At 38.6% G+C, this 17852-nt stretch overlaps 1 protein-coding gene across 1 annotated transcript in view; it reads left to right on the forward strand.

The window, feature by feature from the left end:
* Positions 1-17852, forward strand: part of RYR2 (ryanodine receptor 2) — a 542915-nt gene that overhangs the window by 230392 nt on the left and 294671 nt on the right. The window contains exons 24-25 of the mRNA XM_060126891.1: positions 694-797; positions 8483-8566. Coding sequence (XP_059982874.1) covers positions 694-797; positions 8483-8566 — 188 coding nt within the window. The remainder of the gene's footprint in view (positions 1-693; positions 798-8482; positions 8567-17852) is intronic.

The following is a 17852-nucleotide window of genomic DNA, read 5'->3' on the forward strand; positions in this document are numbered from 1 at the left end:
TCCAAGAGTTTGTATCAATCAGTCATGATGTTCATTGATGTCTCTAATCTGTTTGGCTCTAAACACGTAAAACTTCCTGCACATCAAAACTAAGTGATTACTACACCTTCTTACCTAGAGTTCATTTCAGTTTACAAAATATTTGTTCCGTGCCTGCCATGTACCTGGCATGTTCTAGGTGTTGGGAACACATTGTCAAAAAGCAAAAGAGGTCAAATTCCTGTTCCTTTGGTCATACATTCTAGTTGCAGGGAGATAGACAGTAATGCAATAAATAAAGACCTAGTCTGTTCGCAGGTGGTAACTGTTACGGGAAAAAAAAAGTAGGGTGGGTGGGCAGATTGACATATTAGGAAGGCGGACAGAATGAGCCTCATTGAGGAAGTAAGATTGAAGCAAATGCTGGCAGTTGCTGGGAGAGTGGGCATGGGGGATTCAGGGTAGAGCAGGCATGGACACTGGGGCCAGGAACGGTGCCAAATGGAAGACATCAGGAAGCCCAGACAATGCCAGGCTTGACCACTGACCTCGAATATTAGCCGTGCCTGGGAGATGACAGAGGCAGCTTAGCTGGGCTGATGGTCTGGGTTTCCCTTCTTGCTTCCCCCTTCGCTTTCCTCCATGCAATTAGATTGCCATTGCTAGTATCTGACCTTAGAAACTATTATATGTTGATATCCTGTTCTGTTTCAGGTTAGAGATGACAATAAGAGACAGCACCCGTGTCTGGTGGAGTTCTGCAAGCTGCCTGAACAGGAACGCAATTACAACTTACAGATGTCACTTGAGACCCTGAAGTGAGTGTCTTAAATTTCCTATCTTCCTATCTGTATTACACGAAAGAAACCGAGTGTTGATATTATGCTTTCATTCATTTTAATTCCGGTTAGAAATTTCCATAATGCATTGGTAGATTGGATCAGTATTTGTTTGGAACAGACTTTGAGCATATTAACTTTATGTCTTTGTGCTCTATGTAACTATCTCCCAAAGAGTATTCTACAGATGTTTATGGGTATCTCGGAATACAAGGATTTTGGCATTGGATGCAGTGCTCCTCAGAATGTCAGTCATAAGTTGTTACCGGTGTGTGACTAGGTAAATGAAGGTTTGAACAAGTGTTTAGAAATTTTTATACCAATTTAAGGTATTGCATTGAGCTTTGAATAATGGCATTTATTATTAGTGTTAGTGGTAATACCATATGATACTTTATACTAATTAGTATGTTTATTTATTTAGAGCTTTGCCTTTTCACATACACTCTCACTTACAGGTATTGGGTTAATCTTCCTAGCTGCACACTGGGCTGTGAGTGTTATTATTTCAGGTTTACCAGTGATGTCACAGCCGGGGATTCTCATAGAACTGTCAAGTGCCCTGACAGCTAGTTAGTAGCTGTGCTGGGACTGGATCCAGCTTCTCTAGCTTCTAGTCTAGAACAGTTTTTCACTGTAAGACTTGGTGATGCATGATCAGAAAATAGGGTCCTTTCATTAACTCAGTAATGGTCAGACAACTGTCAAATCAGCAAGTACTTAGGAAGTACCTTATTAAGTATATAGTTTTGCACTTTTCCATCCTTGATGGCCTCGAAGAACTGCATTTGTTCCAATAGGTCACTTATCTCAAAACCTGCTTATATTAGGAATAAACCAATACTTTTGTCCTTTTTCTGTTTTGTTTCAGTTTTGTTAAGTGCAAAGAGCGAGTTCTATTGAAGTTATTTTACCAAAGACCCAGAGCATAAAACTTAGACACTGTTTCAAATTCTAGGATTTGGGTCCAGGTATATATCTTCAAAGATCTGGTAGTGACTTTCCTTATGAAAATTAACAAATTGGGCCTAGAATGAGTTTAGGTTCTACTAGTAACTTAAAAGGAAAAGGAGTATATACAAATCGAGTGAATTGAGAAACCACTACAGGTAAAAAATGACCAAGCTTGCCTGTAATGAGGAACGCAGAGCACATCACTGTGACCGCCTCTTCAGGGTCTCCTGTCTTCCTTTGTGGTCTTGATGTGAAGCTTGTATATTTAGCTTGCTAACTCACGGCAGCCCATTATTTGCCCATCTTTTACAACAAAATGTTTTTATTGAAAGTTCATGGCCTAAGATATGTTAGTTAAATTTGCAGTACATTCCCTATCATTTTAGCAATTGACAGCTAAGCTAGCTAGGCAAATCCTGGGAAGCCTGGAGTGTAGAGATCTCCATACCAGTCTCCTTGGTATGTCGAGCCTTTGACTGCTACGCATAACCTAATCTCATTCCTAACAGCTACTGGTGGCTGGTTTGATTAATCATCAGACCGCACGTATCATGGTGCTGTTGCCTATGGCGAATGCTAATAACCCTTTTCATATTTGTTAATATTTATATGGTTTTATGATGAGCTAATTTCACTTGTTCCTTTAAAATTTAAATTAGGGGGAAAAGAGCTCCTGTTTCTCCAAAATTCACACTATGCCCAATTCCAGTAGTTAAAGAAAGTACAGTACTTTATGTATTTCCTTTATTCACTTGGTTAGTTGATAGGCACTAGAGCAGAGTGGGTAAGAACACAGAGCCTAGATGGTTGGATGGTCTAGATTTAAGGACTTGCTCCTACAAAGGGAATCTTAGGTTCTCTGAACCTTAGATTTTTTAGCATCAGTTTAAAATGGGGATCATAGTGTATCTACTTTATGGAATTGTAGTGGGGACTAAATGATACAATACTGATAAAGCCTCTAGCACCGTAATGCCTAACAGAAGAAGCACTCTATAAAGTTCAGTTTTTTAAAAAAATATATATATACTGTGGGTGGGATTAGCAACTTTACTCATTTAAATTCTCAGGAGTGCCAAGTGACGAATAAGCAGACGATTATTTCAGAATATTCCTTATTTGGATGTTGGGTGATTTCGCGTGAATATGAATTTTTGTTGCTCTTTCTGTGATTTTTTTTATCACCTAAATTGTTGAAAAAGACAGCTTACTTCCGATTTGAATGATCATCTGTGTGCTGTACAGCACTGCAGAAATTCTGACACCCTCTTCCAGAACAGCACTGTACTACCCTAGCCTAAGCTACCATTTTTTTAAGTTGAAGTATAGTTGATTTACAATGTTGTGTTAGTTTCAGGTGTACAGCACAGTGATTCAGTTATGCATATATATATGTATGGGTATGTATATTCTTCTTCAGATTCTTTCCCATTATAGTTTATTACAGGATACTGAGTATAGTTCCCTGGGCTGTACAGTAGGTCCTTGTTGGTTATCTATTTTATATATAGTAACATGTATAAATCCCAACCTCCTAATTTATCCCTCCCCTCCCTTTCCCCTTTGGTAACCATAAGTTTGTTTTGTATGACTGTGGGTCTGTTTCTGTTCTGTAAATAAGTTCATTTGTGTCTTTCTTTCTTTTTTTTTTTTAGACGTCACATATAAGTCAAACGCTATGATATGTGTCTTCCTCTGTCTGGCTTACTTCACTTATGATCATCTCTAGGTCCATCCATGTTGCTGCAAATGGCATTATTTCATTCTTTTTTATGGCTGAGTAATATTACATTGTGTATATGTACCACATCTTCTTTATCCATTCATCTATTGAGGGACATTTAGGTTGCTTCCATGTCTTTAGCCTAAGCTACCAGTATTCCCCACCTGAAACTATAAAACTGTCCCGACAGATCCAGTTGAAATATTAAGCTAGCTCTTCTCTTACCCATTCCGTACCCTGATCTTTTTCAAATATTTAGTGTCATTTCTCCCTATTTGAATTCTTTTAATGGCTTCCCATTGCTCTTAAGATAAAGGCAGTACCTTAATTTGCCCAGTGGTCCTGCAAGGTCTTGCTTCCCTTCTCACCACCATCATCGCGTAGGAGGCTGCTCTTCTTTTTCCTTGCTTGCCATCACACTAGACTTTGTTTTGCACACCTGTTTGCACGTTCCTTTCCCCTTCTTTACGTCCACTTCCTGGAATGCTCCCCTCCATGCCCTGTTCTCATCCTTTACATCTCGGGTCACTTCTTCGGGAAACATTTGCTGAGCTCCTTGATTCAATAAAGCCCCCTTTCATAGGCACTCAGCCTGTTTGTATCTCTCAGCATAGAAACTGTCCAGCTATGTATAATCACAGGATGGCCTCTCTACTCCACCAGACCTAAGTTTCTTGAGGGCAGGCATCTGATTTTGATTTTATTCACCATCTTTTGAACTTTACACAGAGCTCAGTAAATATTTCTCGAATGAATGAACCCACGAATAAGCAATAAAGCTCAGTCTCTAGCCAGGCTTTTGTATACCAGATGGTTATCACGGACAGGGTGCCTCCTGTTCTCTCTGTGGCTTTGTGCCTGTCTGTTTCCTCTTCTTGTCGGTGGTCATATACTTGAAGTGCTAAATTGCAGCACGAACCAATTATTGCCACTTAATCTTGTAGCAAATATGTGCTGAAGGCATATGCAGGTTACTGTCGGAAGCACAGGAATCAGATGGAGAGCCCACCTCCAGCTCGTCCTTTTCCACTTCCCATACTCTGTTCCTCTCTGCTAACCTCTGCACAAGCTCCACAGCTCACACTGCTCTCTCCCCACCCTCTGCAGACTTTAAAACCATTTTAAATGGGTGAGTTGAACGGTGTTAAGTCAAATAAAATGGTTTTAATAAAGATAATATGAAGACCAAAGAGTTCTTACTCAGAGAACTTGGTGTGGTTGATAGCATTGAATAGATTTTTTAAATGGTCTGTTGTTCTCAGTTAAAAGTCTCTTTGGGTTAGACATAGAGTTCTTAGATATGATGCCCAAAATGCGATCCATAAAAGAAAACAAAATCAATACCCTGGATCTCATTGAAAGTAAAACCTTTTGTAATACAAAAGAAACCACATAGGAGACGGAGACTCAGGCCACAGATTGGGAGAAAATATTTATAAATCATATAAGTTTACATTTATAGGGTTTGTAGTAAATCATACAAGTCCTGATAAAGAACTTGTACACAGAATATATAGGTAACTCTTACAACTCTGTAATAAGAATACACATGGCCCAATTAAGAACCAGGGAAAACGCTTGAGTATGTATTTTAATAAAGAAGATATGTGAATGGCTAATAAGCACACGAAAAGATGCTCAACATCATTAGTCAAACTAATGCAAACTAAATCACAATGAGATACTACCGCACACATGCTGGAATAGCCATAATCAAAATGACAGATACACTCAGTGTTGGTGCAGATATAGAAAACAACTGAAATCTACATGTATTACTGATGGGAATGTAAAATGGCCCTGCCACTTGGTGATTTCTTAAAACGTTAAACATAAATTTATGATACAACCTAGCAATTCTACTCCTATGTACCTACCCAAGAGAAATGAAAGCCTATGTTGACACAAAGACATGCTCATAGAAGCATTATACGTAACATTCCCCAAACTGGAAAAACTGCAGACATCCATCAGCTGATGAATGGATACACAAAATGTAATAGAGCCAATGCAATACTATTTAGCAATAAAAGGAAATAAACTACTAATGTGCATTACAGCACGGATCAACCTAAAGAATGTGGTAAGTCAAAGAAGCCTGACATGAAAGATTCAATACTGTATGATTCTATTTAGGTGAAATGTCCAGAAAAGGCAATTCTTTTTTTTTTTTTTTTTTTGCGGTATGCGGGCCTCTCACTGTTGTGGCCTCTCCCGTTGTGGAGCACAGGCTCCAGACGCACAGGCTCAGCGGCCATGGCTCACGGGCCCAGCCGCTCCACGGCATGTGGGCTATTACCGGGCTGGGGCACGAACCCGTGTCCCCTGCATCGGCAGGCAGACTCTCAACCACTGTACCACCAGGGAAGCCCAGAAAAGTCAATTCTTTAGAGACAGAAAGCACATTTATGATTGCTTGAGGGTGGGGATGATCAGTGACTGCAGACAGGCATGGAGAATCTGATGGGGTGATGGAAATATTCTAAAACTGGATTGTAGCGATGGTCATACAGTGCTAGCCATTATCGTCACTTAATGTATTAGGCAGGGTTCTCCATATGTTATAATCAGATTGCTTGGTAGGCACGCACTCAGAAGTTTAACTACCTGGATTTAAGATAAATCCCAATGTTATTGTCACCCTTGAGTTCCCTTAGAGCTGGGTTTGGGATCCTACTTGACCCTTTCATAGCCCTGTACGTATGTCACTGCATGCAATACTCTATGTTATAGTTAATTTTTGTCTTAGTCCTCACCGGCCTGTAAGCTTATCCCCAGAACTTAGCACAGGACCTGGCTTTCAAAAGATACTTACTGAATAGATAAATGAATGGAGGATGATGGCAGGAAACTTCCTGTTCCTTGGACAGTGTTTGAATAAGCATAGCCTGTGTTTGTTCTGTGAGTCAATTTTTGATTCTTCTGTTGCCAGTCAATCTCATCTGAAGTGGCACATTCTTTAGATAATTTCATAGCTTCAGTTAGCTCTTGCTCTATCCATATTTCTGCAGTTTCACACTCCAAAGGTAATTTCACGGGCTTATCTCAATTTTGCCATATATAACCTAAAATTTAACTTGATAGCAGTGTGTGTGTGTGTGTGTGTGTGTATCTATATCTGTCTCCATATTGTCATTTTTTAAATGTGATGGAGGGTAAGTATAGATGGATTTTAGATACTTGCTACCTTCCTTTTGCAACTGACCACACCTTAGAAATTCTGTCATCCACAAAGTTTATGCTGTTGCACCTTATTCTATTGAGATAGGTGGAACCACTCATTGTCATGAATAGTAAAGCATGTTGTTCTACCTAAGTCTGGGGACTTATAAGGTTGAGTTCTAAATGTGAATGGTGAGGATCTTTCTTGGGAAAATCAGCAAAAACTTATTCATTAAAGGGAGTAAAAAAAAATACAATGTATCTAAACACTGGATAAACTGTTTCTGGCCAATTGGAACCCCCATGTGTCATGTGAAAGGGAGATTTTTCTAGAGTAGGAAGTCCAGAAAAGGATTTAAAAACATATGGGAACTTCAGTGTATCATAAAGGTAGCATTTCAAGTAAGTGGTAAAAATGGATTATTCAGTAAATATTTTGTGGAGAACTGGGTATCCATCTGGGAAATAAAGTTAAACCTCTACCATAAGACATATAGCTTCCCCTGCCCCACCCCTTCCCCGTCAAAAAAGCAAGGACGGTTCCTTCAAGTGATTTAACAGTTGGGAAATCTCTTTCTAAGTATCACATAAAACTCAGAAACCATTTTTGAAAGATAGAAAAATTCAGTTATATAAAAACAAGTTTAAAGCTCTACATAGAAAGAACAGCATAAAGAAAGTAAAAAGACAACCAACTGGAGAAAATATTTGTAACTCGTATCTCATATATTTGAAGGGCTTCTGAACTGTCACAACAAAACCCAAATCGAACAGAAAAGTGAACAAGGAATGTTTTCACAGAAAAAAGTACAGAGATCGCCAAAGCATACGAAAAAGGTGCTCAAGTGCACTTATATGAAGAAAAATGCCAATTAAAACTGTAAATGAGACATCTCATGAGCATATTAATTGATAACTCTGTGTTGGGCCAGGTATGGGAAATAGGCAGGCAGTGTCATACCTTGCTGGTGGAAATATAAATGATGACCAGCTCTATAGACATTTGGCAATATTTGTCAAACTCTGAAACATACCACCCCTGTGACCCAGTAATTGCATGTCTAGGAATTTATCCTACAGATGAAGGATATAGTACATGTATTAAATGTATAAGGTTATTCATTGCAGCATTGTTTGTAATAACAAAAGATAGTGAACAGAGAATTGGGTAAGACATGATGACACACTCAGTGAATGGAACACTTCAGACCTATTGAAAAATAAACCAGCTTTATATGAAGGACAGTAAGTCAAAGTCATATATCAAAGTTATATTGTAAAGTCAAGATAGCAAATTGTGGAGAACTCTTACACATAACCAATGCGTAAAAGGAAAGCAGAAACAATGACACACACACACACACACACACACACACACACACACACACACACACACACACACACACACACACACACACACACACACACACACACACACACACACACACACACACACACACACACACACACACACACACCCCTGCTTTAGAATATGCATAGATTGTAGCAGGACATTCAGGAATTAGTAGCAATCAGTGCCTTTAGGGAAAGAAACAGGAATAGAAGGAAGGGATTGTAGAGAGACTTACTTTTCAATATGTTCCTTTTTGTGTTTGAATTGAAACATTTAATTTTCAAATGTCCTACTCATTACTCAACAGTAAATAATTTACAACTAAGTAAGCTTTCCTTTTGCTTTAAAACAAAATACTTCTCTCTGCATTCGAGGTGGACTGTTATACCTCATGCCCAGCTGCTGTTATGTTGGGTCGTTCTGGACATAGGGAAGGAATTGTTGCAGCTTATGTCTGGTTTTCTTTTCCAGGACTTTGTTGGCATTAGGATGTCATGTGGGTATATCAGATGAACACACCGAAGAAAAGGTGAAAAAAATGAAGCTGCCGAAGAAGTAAGTTGAATGTCTAAGCAATATTAAATAGTCTGTGCCTTACTTTATTTAGTGTTACTGCTCCCAAAAAACTCTTGATGGAATCCTAGATGCCTTGCTTACACGTAAGCTATAAAAGTCAGATTCAAAATTTAAGCTTGCTGTATTACACTAGAGGCTGCAGCAAGGCCATGGTGGGGTGAGAGTCCATCCCAGTGCCCAGAGGGGAAACAAGCTCACAAAATATTTGGTAGTGTGTTACGAGTGTGTTATTTTTGTTTTGTGTATGTGTGTGTGAACACGCATGCCCACATCCTAACTGATTGGATATGGTTTCCCACTTTCCACCACAAGATGTATAATTTTATATATTTTTACAAAGAAAATGTATTTTAGGAGTAGTTATGCAGTCAGTGTTATCATTTCCACTTTAAGATGAGATAACTGAGGCACTAGATGCTCTCGGAGTTATTTTGCCTGCTATGCTACAATCTCTGTGACCTTGTTTAACTTCTTAAAACTTCAGCTTTCTCATCTGCTAACAGGTATTAATACAGGAAGTTGTAGGGATTAAATGAGTATAAGTGCTTAATAAATGATAACTGTTACATATTATTACTTTTTCTTTATTTAGTTTAGTTTAAGTGTTCAAGCCACTCTTCCGAGGCCTGCATGTTGTAAATAGCAGTCCTGGACATGTGCTAAGTAATATCATGGAGATAAAAACAAAGTAGCCACTCCGTAATTTCTATCCGTCACCCCAGATAAACATAAAATTAAAGTAGAAACCATGTGCTTGCTATGCGAGCGCAAATTCTAGCAGGTCCTTTAGGCCACCGAACCTTTTTACTCAGGCCTTCCATTAAAAAATATGTATAATAGCATTTTTGCTACAAGGTTATATATATAACCTACAAGGTTATATATATAAAGTATAGGGCTAAAACCCTATATGCATATATGCTAAAAACCATATATGCATAAAACATATGTACATATTTTTAGGGATATATGCTTATTTGATAAGACTATTTTTCTAAAGCAGTGGCGTCATAATTCTGGATAGGAACTACCTTTGTTGGAGTATAGGCAGGGGTGTTGAAAGGGGAGGAGCACACAGATAAATACAAGGTGTCGGTAATGTTCTAATTTTACCATGGTGGTGGGTTAATGGAGTTCATTTCATTAGAATGCTTTAAAGTATATTCTCTTGTGTGTATCCAAAAATAGTTACTTTTAAAAATAAAAATATGACAGGTATACATCCAAATATATCATTAATCTCAATAAACGGAAATCAGTGAAATTCTCCAGGTAAGATATAGTGATTGTCAGATTAGATTCAGAAAGATAACTCATGTTGTATACACCTCACAAAAATAAAACCCAGCTAAAGGAGACACATCAAGAAATTCAGAATGTGAAAAGTTGAAAAAACACGAGAACATGATGTTCCAAGTAATATTGTTCAGAAGGAAACTGCAGTTTCCTTTTTGTCAGTTGCCTCATATAAGACAAAATAGCTCTGAAAGCAAAATTAAGGAAAGAAGGATACGTATAAGGATCCAAAAAATAAGCATTATGCTAATACTCCTCATGTATGCACCAAGTCAAATGGCTTCGAAAAATCAAGAAAGCAAAATATTAATAGATTTTCCAAAATAAATAGACAAATGTAAAATCATAGTGATAATTCCTAACACAACTCCCAGAAACTAATATGTGTAACAGATAAATATTAATGAAGAATAATAACAATTTAACCCCCTATAAATTAAAAGCTTGACATATATAGAACACTGAACACATGGAACATTTATAAAACTCAACATCCTTTACAACATGAGGACATTGATATTGTAAATATCATATTTATTGAATCACAGGACGTAACAATCAAAAAATCATGTAAAGTCATGACATATTTAAAACTTTTAAAACATAGTTCTAAATAGCTTATAGATCAAACATATCATTGTGAAAATTTAAAATACAAGAATGGCAAAGGCAAAGACTTCATATCAAAACATAAGAGTTGCTTATTTAAAGCAATACTTGGAGAAAGCATGTTTTAGAAACCTAATAAGCAGGAAGAAAAATCTCTGAAAAGATTGATAAAAGAAAAAAGAAATACTTCTTAGAGCAATTATAGGGATATTTTCAAGAGGGACCACAAACTGTAACAAATTTATATAATTAACAAATTAGTTTCTAAGTTAAATGGTATTGACAGTTGTAGATAATATTATCAAAACTGACCCATGAAGAAAGAAAATGTTAATAGAGCTACAGCTATTAAAGGAATTGAATTAATAGTTTAAAATACACACACACATCCCAAACCACTTTTCTATTGATTTCCAGCAAATATTTAAGAATGGGTAATCTCAAATGAAAAAGAAGCAGCACTTTACAGCTTATTATCTGAGAATAAAATAAATAATAAAATAAAGCCCAGATGAGGGTAGTGTGAGGAAGGGAAATTGTAATCCAGCTTCACTTATGGGCATAGATACAAAAAAATGCTAAGTAAAATATTAGCAAACTTAGCAGTATATTATGGCCCAGCTAAATTTATTCCAGTAATAAAAAGATGGATTAATGTTAGAAAATATATTTATTCACACTAGAGTGAGGGAGAAAATTCATATGATCCTACCAATATATTTAGTAATAAATATTTCATAAAATGTTTTACTTATAAGCATATGAACTCTTAGCAAGCAATGATCTGAGAGAACCTTCTTAACCTGACAAAAGGCCAATAGCAACCAATGATCTATAAGGTAAAACCCCAAAGTTTTTCCCTTAGGATTCAAGAATAAGACATATAAACTACTATTACCTGATGTATTCAATATAGCCAATGCAATGAGACAAGAAAAAAATTATGAGTTTTGGAAAGGAAGAAAACATACTGTTGTCAATAGCAGGTAATGTTATTGCATTGAAAACTCAGGAGGATCTACAGTATTATTTGTTGACAATAAGTACAGCAGTATTGCTAGATCAATACCTTTAAAATCTCATTTAGAAGTGCAAGAAAAAAAAACAAAAGAAAGAAAAATAAAGAAATCCCTAAGGTAGATGAGAAATCTAACCAAAGAGGTGCGAGACCTCTGTAGACTAAATGTTAAAATTGGATTTAAAGTCTTTAAAGACTATCTAAATAAATAGAGATAGATCATGATCATGGATGGTACAACAAATATATCAGTTCTCCCCCAATTAATCTTAGAATCAATACTATTCCAGTCATTCCACCAACAGAGGTTTTTAAGCAGCTTGCTAAGCTATTCTAAAATACATGTGGAATTTCAAAGGTTCAAGAATATCTAGAAGTCTTTTACAAAAGAAGATAAACTTGCTCTGCTAGATATCAAGACTTATGATAAAACTATGGTAATAAAGGAAGTGTTACAATGGCATTGGGATAGACAAATTGAGACAGTTCCCAAATATATACATGCATATATACAAATTTGACCTATGCCAAAGGTCTTGTTATAGATAAGTGGGGAAATGAAAACTGTTCCATCAGTGGTATTCATATAATTGACTAGCAAAATAGAAAAAAGTTAGGTCTCTACCTTATGCTATACACAAACATTTGCAGGTTAATTCAAGACCCAATTGCACAAAACAAAAATACTTTTTGAAGACAAGTGGAATATCTTCATGACCATGAGGTGGAGAAGGACTTTTTAAATCAGAAAAAAACACAAAAGAACACTCACTTCATTTAAGTCTTTGCTTAAATATAAACTCCTCTGAGAGGTCTTCCTTAAGCATTCTATCTATAATGTTCTGATCATTAACCTGCTTTATTTTTTCACTTGCACTTCTACAGCTGACGTTATTTATTCGTTTAGCTTTTGGGGCGCCTAAACTGAAATATGCACTCAATAAGAGGCCAGGGCTTTGTTTACTGCAAGGCCCCCGGTTTCTAAAATACCTAGTATAGGAGTGCTGTCTGTAACATGACAGCATAAGATGTTCCTCCTTTTCATCCGCCTTTTATAAATGAGTGAATTAGATACCCGTACATGAATAAGAGTCCCTTTGTGGGGTTTCTGCAATTTGCAGCTGTAGCTCTCAGGGACCCAGGAGGAATCTTGCGCACCAGTGCATCTGGTAGGAGATAGAGAAACCTCCCTATAAGCTGCAGAACTAATGAAGCCAGTGAGGCTGCCTGGGCCCCTTTCCTGGCTGTGGGACCAGAATCCGGTGAGTGTGAATCAGGCAGGTACGCGCCCATGACAGACAACTTGCAGAAGTCCAGCCCTCCCAAAGAGAGATGCCAACACACCATTGGAGAAAAAAAGAACAAAGAAAACAAACAAACGAAGAAAGAAACAGGAGTTTGGTCACAGCGGAACAGTAGGAGAAACTTTTCCCAGCACCACCCCAACTCCAAGAAGGTGGTTATCAGGCTGATTTATGTGGCAGAGATATCTCTTCCTTGGAGAAAGAGGAGCATGAGAGCGCCCTACTGCCTTCGCTGGGTGGGACTTGGCTGGAGAAACCCATTTCTCTCCACTGGCACCTGGAGTACTAAGGTGGGAGCTTGCAGCTAGGGGCTGGGAGGACTTTGAAATAGAAGTAGATAAGAATTTCAAATGGCCTTAAAGGGACTGCACTCAGCAGAAAGTCTACCCACATGCCTTTGGGAGCGCCACTCCCGGGATCTCCCTACCAGGACTGTGGGCACCCCTAACTCACCAAGTGCCAAACCCACACCTCCTTCCCACTCTGCTGCCAGCTCCCTGTGCACACTTCTGGTCAAGGAGAGTGAGCTCCAGTAGACAGACCATGTGGATGGGCAAGGGAGAAACCACAAGCTTGAGCTATAGCGCCGCCTCCTGGAAAACAAAAGAGAGGCTTCTGATAGCCAGCCTGGTGAGTTATAAGAACCAGAAAAGACATGAAAGCTCAGTTAAGGTGCTTTCCGCTACTTCAAATGCAAAAAGCAGAAACACATGACTACAACCAATATGGAAAAGTCCAGGGAATATGGCATCACAAAAAGACGATGGTAATTCTCCAGCAGCTGAGCTCAGTGGCGTGGAATATTGCGATCTAACTGATAAAGAATTCAAAATAGTATTGAGAAATTCAGCGAGCCACAGGAAAACTCAGAAAGGCAATTTAGTGAAATCATAAATAAAATTAATGAATGGAAGGAGTACTCTAACAAAGAGAATGAAATTATAAAAAGAGCCAAACAGAAATACTGGAACTAAAGTATTCACCGAATGAGATGAGGAGTGTAACACAGAACATGTGTAGCAGAGCAGACCATGTAGAAGAAAGAGTGAATGACTTGGAGGATAGGAATCTAGAAATAATACAATTAGAAGAGGACGTGAAACTAAGATTTAAAAGAGTGATGAAAGCCTATAAGAGCTATCAGATTCTATCAGAAAAACAAATATCTGAATAATTGGGCTCCAGAAGGAGAGGAGAGGGAGAAGGGGGCAGGGACTTTGTTTAAAGAAATAATAGTTGAGAACTTCCCAGGCCTGGGGACAGACTTAGACGTACAACTCCATAAAGCTAAAAGAACACCCTATTATCTCAATGTAAAAGGACTTCCTCCAAGACACATTGTAATGAAACTGTCAAAAATCAGTGATAGGGCTTCTCTGGTGGCACAGTGGTTGGGAACCCGCCTGCCAATGCAGGGGACACGGGTTCGAGCCCTGGTCCAGGAAGATCCCACATGCCGTGGAGCAGCTAAGCCTGGGCGCCACAACTACTGAGCCTTCGAGCCACAACTACTGGGCCTGCGTGCCTAGAGCCCGTGCTCTGCAACAGGAGAGGCCACCGCAGTGAGAAGCCCACACACTGCAACGAAGAGCAGCCCCCGCTCGACGCAACTAAAGAAAGCCCGTGTGCAACAACGAAGACCCAGTGCAGCCCTAAATAAATAAATACATAAATAAATTAATTTTAAAAAATCAGTGATAAAGAAATTATCTTAAAGCACATCAGGGGAAAAAAGAAAGTAAGGCACAGAGGAACCCCTTTAGGCTGTCAGCTGATTTCTCAGCAGAAACTCTACAGGCCAGGAGAGGGTAGAATGACATATTCAAAGTGTTGAAAGATTAAAATTGCCAGCCAAGAATAGTGTACGCAACAAAGTTACCTTTCAGATAAGAAGGAGAAATAAAGGCTTTCCCAGACAAAAGCTGAGGGGGTTCACCGCCAGTAGACCTGCCTTGCAAGAAATGCTGAAAGGAGTTCTTCCAGCTGGAATGAAAAGAAGCTGCTCAGCAACAGGACAACATACGAAAGTATACAATACACTGGAGATGGAGAAACACAGGCAGTTTGACCCAGAGAGTTGTAACTCCATGTTAGGGGGGTGTGTTACCCACTCAACTATGGTATAAAAGTTAAAGGCAAAGAGCAGTAAAAAGAACTATAGCTACTATAAATCATTAATGAATATACAATATAAAAAGAGGTAAGTTGTAACATCAGTAACATCAGTTGTAATATCAGTAATATGAGTAATATAAGATGGAGGAGTAAAAGATGGAGCCTTCACAGGCTTTCACAGATGAGTTGCGACAGCTGGTAAGCCTAAAATGGATTGTTTCATCTATACGATTTTTAATGTAATTTACAAAGTTACCACGAGACAAAAGTCTGTATAGAATGGATTCACAAAGACAGAGAAAGGGAAAACAACACACCAACATGGAAAATAATCAATTTACGGAAGTAGACGTAGAAGGAGAAAGAAACAATGGAAATACAAAGCAACCAGAGAGCCATTAATAAGATGGCATTAGTGTGCCCTTACATATCAATAATTACTCTAAATGTGAATGGATTGAATTCGCCATTCGAAAGGTATGGAGTGGTTAGGTGGATTAAAACACAAGACCCAACTATATGCTGCCTGTAAGAGACCCATTTCAGATTTAAGGATACGTGTAGACTCCAACTGTAATTAGAATGATGTGCTACATTCCCTATTTGAAAATAGGCAATCTGAGTTATGTGTTTTTTGTGTTTTTTTTTCCTGATAATACAGACCATTTCACTTAAAATCCTTAAAGACTTTTAAAAAATATGTGATTGATTGTAGCTCAGTTCTCTCTTTCGCCCTCTTCCTCCTCTAAACAAACCAGCAGGCAGCTGAATGGTACAGCACATAACTGTCTGTTCTTAAATTCATAAACCTTCCCACACTTGTAAAATTAAGCTCTTGACCCACTGCAGAGTTTGATGAGCAGAGGCCAGTTGCTACGGGAATAAAGAAAAATGCAACTGAAAAAGAATCCAGTCCCAGAGCTTGTGGTTCCTAGTATCTCATATCCCTGAGTAGCTGAGATTTTTTTTAAATGTAAAGGTTTAAATGAAAATAAAATTCTTGTCTGAATACCAATGCCTTTTATTCAGACTTTCTGTTAGCACTTCTCTGCTGTTAAACCAAAACATAGGTCAGGAACTGGTTGCTTGTGTGTATCGCTGGGAAGTAAGAGGTAGTGTTGAATTGTGGAAGAGCATGTTCGAATCCTTTGAGAGGTATTTAAGCCTAGCGCTAAATTCCCTCGCTCCTGCACCACTTCCTTCCCCCTCATGCTGTGTAGCCACTGTAGTGATGGGAAGTGGTATCTCTCAAGCATATTGGGGCAGATAGAAGGTTAAGAATGATATTCTCAATGCTTATATGTATATGTAAATTTAAAATGGCTTTCGGAAATGAATGCTTAGAGGGATACCAAATGTGCAGACCCATATTTATACTGTGCATATAGACACAAACACATGCACAAAATTCAGTGTATGTAAATATTTACCTAAATGAAAAATAGTGTTACAAATGCAGCTGGATTTTTTCCTGTGAGGATGAACACTGTGATTGTGAAGAAAAAATATTTATATACGCTTTTTATGTGTAGCGAGTAAATTCCACAGACCACAAATTTTAAAATGTGCTCATATGTAATGTTCTTCATTTGCTCTCGTCAGACTTAATTTCATATTTAAACCCAATGGGCCTTGCAGCCAGAATACGGCTTGATAGTGGAAACCTAATCCCTGTCTGTTCAGTACAAACTCCATTAAAATCACTGTTTTCTGTGTTTATTCTCACCTTTAAGTTTTGATTCAAAGGTCATCTTCTCCAAGCTGTCTTTCTCTACCTCTTTAAAATTGCACCCTATTTTAAATTGTACTTCCTCTCATGCTTCCTTTTCTACTTAATTTTTCCTCACGACACTTATATCCTCTGACATACTATTATTTTATGTTTATTTTGTTTATTGCCTGATTCCTCATCTAAACGTAATTTCTATAAAGATACAGACTGTTTGTCCATGTTATTCAGTGCTATTAGTTCCTAGAACAGGGCCTGAAATATTCAACTACAGAATGAATATTTGTTAAGTTTGAATTCAAGGTGTACCCCCGTCTTACTCCCAGGGCTATACGTCTGTTTTGGACACTCACCTGATGAGGAGGGGACATTGGATCGTTGGGCATTCTGTTTTGAGTTTGCTGTCAGGGGCTGAATTATATCAAAGAAAACTAGAGCCAGACAGAAGTTAAAGCCGTAAACGCAAATTTTATTCCAGAAATGTTGCAACAGGGGAAGAGAGACCTCAGTATTCACATACAGCAAGAACAAGCGGGGATTTGTAGCTCAGGACCAGAGTGGGGGACAGTGGATGGAAAATTACTACGAGGAAGCATTAAGGAAAAGGGGGATTCTGGTAAAACCAACTTGATAGGGTTCTTGCTGAAGGCAGACCAGAGTGATAGGATATCAAAGGCGGGGGATGAAGAGTGGGGTCAGAGGTCACAGGTGGGGGATTTCCATTAACTTGACCTAGCAGGATTCTTGCTGAAACTGGACGAAGCAGAACAAGGACAGAGCCCAAGGTCAGAGGCCAGAAAGAGGGCTCAGAGGAGCCTGACTCAAGTTTGGCCAAAGGGAAGTCTTTGTTAGCTGTCTTCATTCGTCTCTGCTGGCATCTTGCGGATCTCGGGTGGCCTCAGCCTGCAGCAGCTCGAAGCAGGATTTCGATTCCTGGCCAGAGACTGAAGTCGGGCTGTGGCAGTGAGCGCTGAATCCTAACCACTAGACCAGCGGTCAGTGACAAGGCCCCTGGCCCATCAGCTTTGTAGAAATGAATTCTCTCAAAGAGATGGAAAGTAGTGAAACAGGTAAAATGTTTATTAGGAGGAAAAAGGGTACGTGTGAATAGACTCCCACGGGCAGATGCAGAGAAAGAGTCGTGCCCCCGTGGTAGTTTGAATCACTTATATGGGACATTTCTTCCGGGTTTGC

This window comes from Lagenorhynchus albirostris, chromosome 16, assembly GCF_949774975.1.
Source record: "Lagenorhynchus albirostris chromosome 16, mLagAlb1.1, whole genome shotgun sequence".
NCBI classification, from domain to species: Eukaryota; Metazoa; Chordata; class Mammalia; order Artiodactyla; family Delphinidae; genus Lagenorhynchus; species Lagenorhynchus albirostris.